At 37.4% G+C, this 3,469-nt stretch overlaps 1 protein-coding gene across 1 annotated transcript in view; it reads right to left on the minus strand.

The window, feature by feature from the left end:
* The window catches only part of CD200R1 (CD200 receptor 1), an 11,375-nt gene extending 8,186 nt beyond the window's left edge, over positions 1-3,189 (minus strand). Inside the window, exon 1 of the mRNA XM_029938712.1 lies at positions 3,150-3,189. Within this exon, the coding sequence (XP_029794572.1) occupies positions 3,150-3,189 (40 nt within the window). The remainder of the gene's footprint in view (positions 1-3,149) is intronic.
* Between the last annotated feature and the right edge of the window lie 280 nt (positions 3,190-3,469).

Consider the following 3,469-nt stretch of genomic DNA (forward strand, 5'->3'; position numbering starts at 1 on the left):
AAATAGTTCAGAATTGTCATTACATGAGAAAAAAATGGGTGTATAATTAGAGTTGAGGCTAGATATTGGCAGGTTCTCACAGTGGAAGGTACAAAATGCCTAGAAAGTGTTCACAAGGAAATGATACACTTCTTTAGTGTATCATAGTGAGTGTGCATCTATAGTGAGTGTACCTGGTCAGCAAAGTGAAACATTTTAGGGTAAAATGTAATGCACAGTGTTTTTCTGGAGAAATTTTGAATCCACTGCTCTTGTTAGCTACCATTTTCTTCAATAAAAGCATTGTTTTAAAATAACAATTTTGGGGCACTTACACCAGAAACAAATCGGGGTGACTAGCAGATATTATTGATTATAGCCTCTCCATGCTGACAGGTATTTTTATCCTCATTTTACAGATAAAGAAATGCAGATTCACAGTAATGAAGCATTTGGCCAAGGCCACCCACCCAGCCTGTCAGCTGCTCTAACTGCCAATTATTCTTTTGCAAGTAGGTCCTACTAGAGTGACTAGAACGCAAGGGTTAGATTCTAAGAAATGTGCTAGGATAAATACACTACCCAAATCAATCCAAATTAAAACAGTTGAAGAAACAAGCCCAAATCATGTTCTTGGGGAAACACTGAGAGACAAAGATCTGGAAGAGCACATCAGATGACAAGTCCATAGAATTCAGATTATAACGGCATATGGACACAAGCATTATGAATTCTGGATCTGAATGGGATTCGTTAAACTAAGGAGGAGGGTTGTAGACAATTGCCAAAATTTGTGGACCATCATTCCCTCAATAGACTGTAAGGTCCATGAAGGCAGGGAGTTTCATTTATGTTTTTCATTGCACATGCTTAGAAGAGTGCTTTGCACAGCTCCCAGGCATGCAGCTGGCTCAAGTTGCATTAAAAAGATAAAGGTCAACACAACTTTATAGCAAATTGTACTGCGATATGGACACTTAGTTTGCAGAAAAAGAAGTACAAAAGTTTCTTAGTTATATAGAAAGATACCAAACATTATTCACAGTAAAAGAAATGCAAATTAAAACTATGCAGAAATAGCTTTCTCACCTAGTATACTGCCGAAATCTAAAAATTTGACAATACTTTGGAGCTGTTGAAAGATAGGCATGTCAATAGGCTTGTAGGAATGTAAATGCTACAACTTCAACAGAGGAAAATCTGGAAATATATAGCAAAATTACATATGCATTTTTCTTGTAACTCAGCAATACCAGTTGTCAGTATCTATCCTAAACATATACAGGCAACAGTATGAAAAGAATATATGCACAAGACTCTTCATTACAACATTGTAATAGCTAGATTTTTAGAAATAACTCTAAGGCTACTCATTGGGGATTAGTGTTCTAAACTATTGTACATCCAGAAAATGAAATACAATGAAACTTTTAAAAAGAACAGGGGGTAGCTAGGAGTGCCTGGATGGCTCAGTCGGTTAGGCATCTGACTCTGGACTTTAGCTCAGGTCACAATTTCACAGTTGATGGGCTCCGTGCTGATGCTCATGGAGCATTGGTCTCCATGCTGATCAATGTGGAGCCTGCTTGGGATTCTCTCTCTCTCTTTCTCTGTCCTTTCCCCACTCGCATACCCTCTCTCTCAAAAATAAATAAGTATACTTTTTTTTAATTAAAAAAATGAAATAAAGCTCTATAATCTATTATGGAGTGGTCTTCAAGAAATATTGTTAAGTAGAAAAAGCAGGAAGCATAAAATCATGTATAGTACACTACCATTAATCTAAGCCACCATGGGAGGGATACCTGTGTGTTCTTTCTTTCCTTGCTTATAATGTTAGACTAAATGGATAAAATGGTAATAGGAATAGAAATAATATGTTTCTGAATACACCTGATTTAATAGATTTAACTTTGGAATCAGGTAGCCATTTTACATAATTAAAAAGCATAACCAAATATTTGGGGTGCCTGAGTGGCTGAGTTGTTTAAGCATCCAGCTTTGGCTCAAGTCATGATCTCAAGGGTCATGGATTCAGGCCCCATGTCGGGCTCTGTGTTGACAGCTCAGAGCCTGGAGCCTGCTATGGATTCTGTGTGTCTCCCCCTCTCTCTCTGACCCTCCCCGATTTACACTCTGTCTTCCCTTTCTCTCTCTCAGAAATAAATCAACATTAAATAAAATTTGTTAAAGAAAGCATAACCAAACCATTTGTAAGCACTAAGATTATAAAGCAAAGTGAAACAAATGTACTCAACTGCATGTAGAATTGGTTGCACGTCCACAAAGAGAGCAGCTATTCCAACTGACTTTCAAAACACAGCAATTTGACTGCATGCCCTTAGTAGATTTTAACTTAATGACAAAAATAATTGCAAACAAACCTTTAACTATTTCCAATAATCAAAGTTTTGGTGATAGTAGAAACTACTCTGGAAAATTTCTGGCAGTTTTTTTAAAAGTCAAACATGTGCCCACCATACACCCTGGCCATTTCAATTCTAGATATTTACTCAAAAGAAATGAAAACATATGTCCACACAAAGACTTGTGTGTGGATGTTAATAGCACCTGCATTCATGATAGCCAAAAGCTGGATACACCCTAAATACCAATCAACATGTAAATGGATAAATTGTCCATACAATGGAATAGTGCTCCACAACAAAAGGAACACACAACATCGATGATCTTAGACTCATTCCGATGAACGAAACAAGCAGACACAAAAAGAATACACTGTACACCAGACAAACGAATGCTACTAACATAAAATGCTAACTCATCTGTGGTGTCAAACAACACATCAGTGGTCGCCTGCAGATGAGGACAGAGGCAAGGATGGACCCCAAACACACACAGAAGTATATTTGGGGAACAATGAAAATGTTCTGTATCTTGTTTGGGATGGCACAAACTGTACCTTTTAAATAGATGCAGTTAATTGTACACAAATTGCCCTCACTTTAATTAAATACAGTATCAGAAACATAAGATTTTAACACACCTAACATTAGAACATGCATCCACACAAACAAACACTAAACAAAATGCAGATGGAAAAACCCTTGACGCTGAAAACAATGTTTAAAAAAAACTTTTCCATCTAAGTCAAAAGCATCAGTAGAATAAGATTGTTTTGTGATTTTAGTACAAATGAAACCTCTTACTCACTTTGAGCACCAGAAGTTTCCTTTCCCAAATCGTCATTGTCATATGCCTGAGCAAGCACACACCACCCACACAACAGACACTGTATGGGCATGACTGTGCAAAGCCATACTCCAAAGGCTTCCTCCAGTGAGGGGGGAAAAAAGGCTCTCAGAAAGAGCACAGGTTTTTTTGTGTGAGGTTAAACAGTTTTTATCTATTCAAAAATCCTGTGGTCGGCTGTGTTCTCCTGACTAAAAAAGTAAGAGATAGCATTGATGGTATTTCACCACTCCCAATAAAAACTCCTGGCTGAGTAACTGTAAGTAACCTAAATAGA

Source organism: Suricata suricatta, chromosome 5, assembly GCF_006229205.1.
Source record: "Suricata suricatta isolate VVHF042 chromosome 5, meerkat_22Aug2017_6uvM2_HiC, whole genome shotgun sequence".
Taxonomy (NCBI): domain Eukaryota; kingdom Metazoa; phylum Chordata; class Mammalia; order Carnivora; family Herpestidae; genus Suricata; species Suricata suricatta.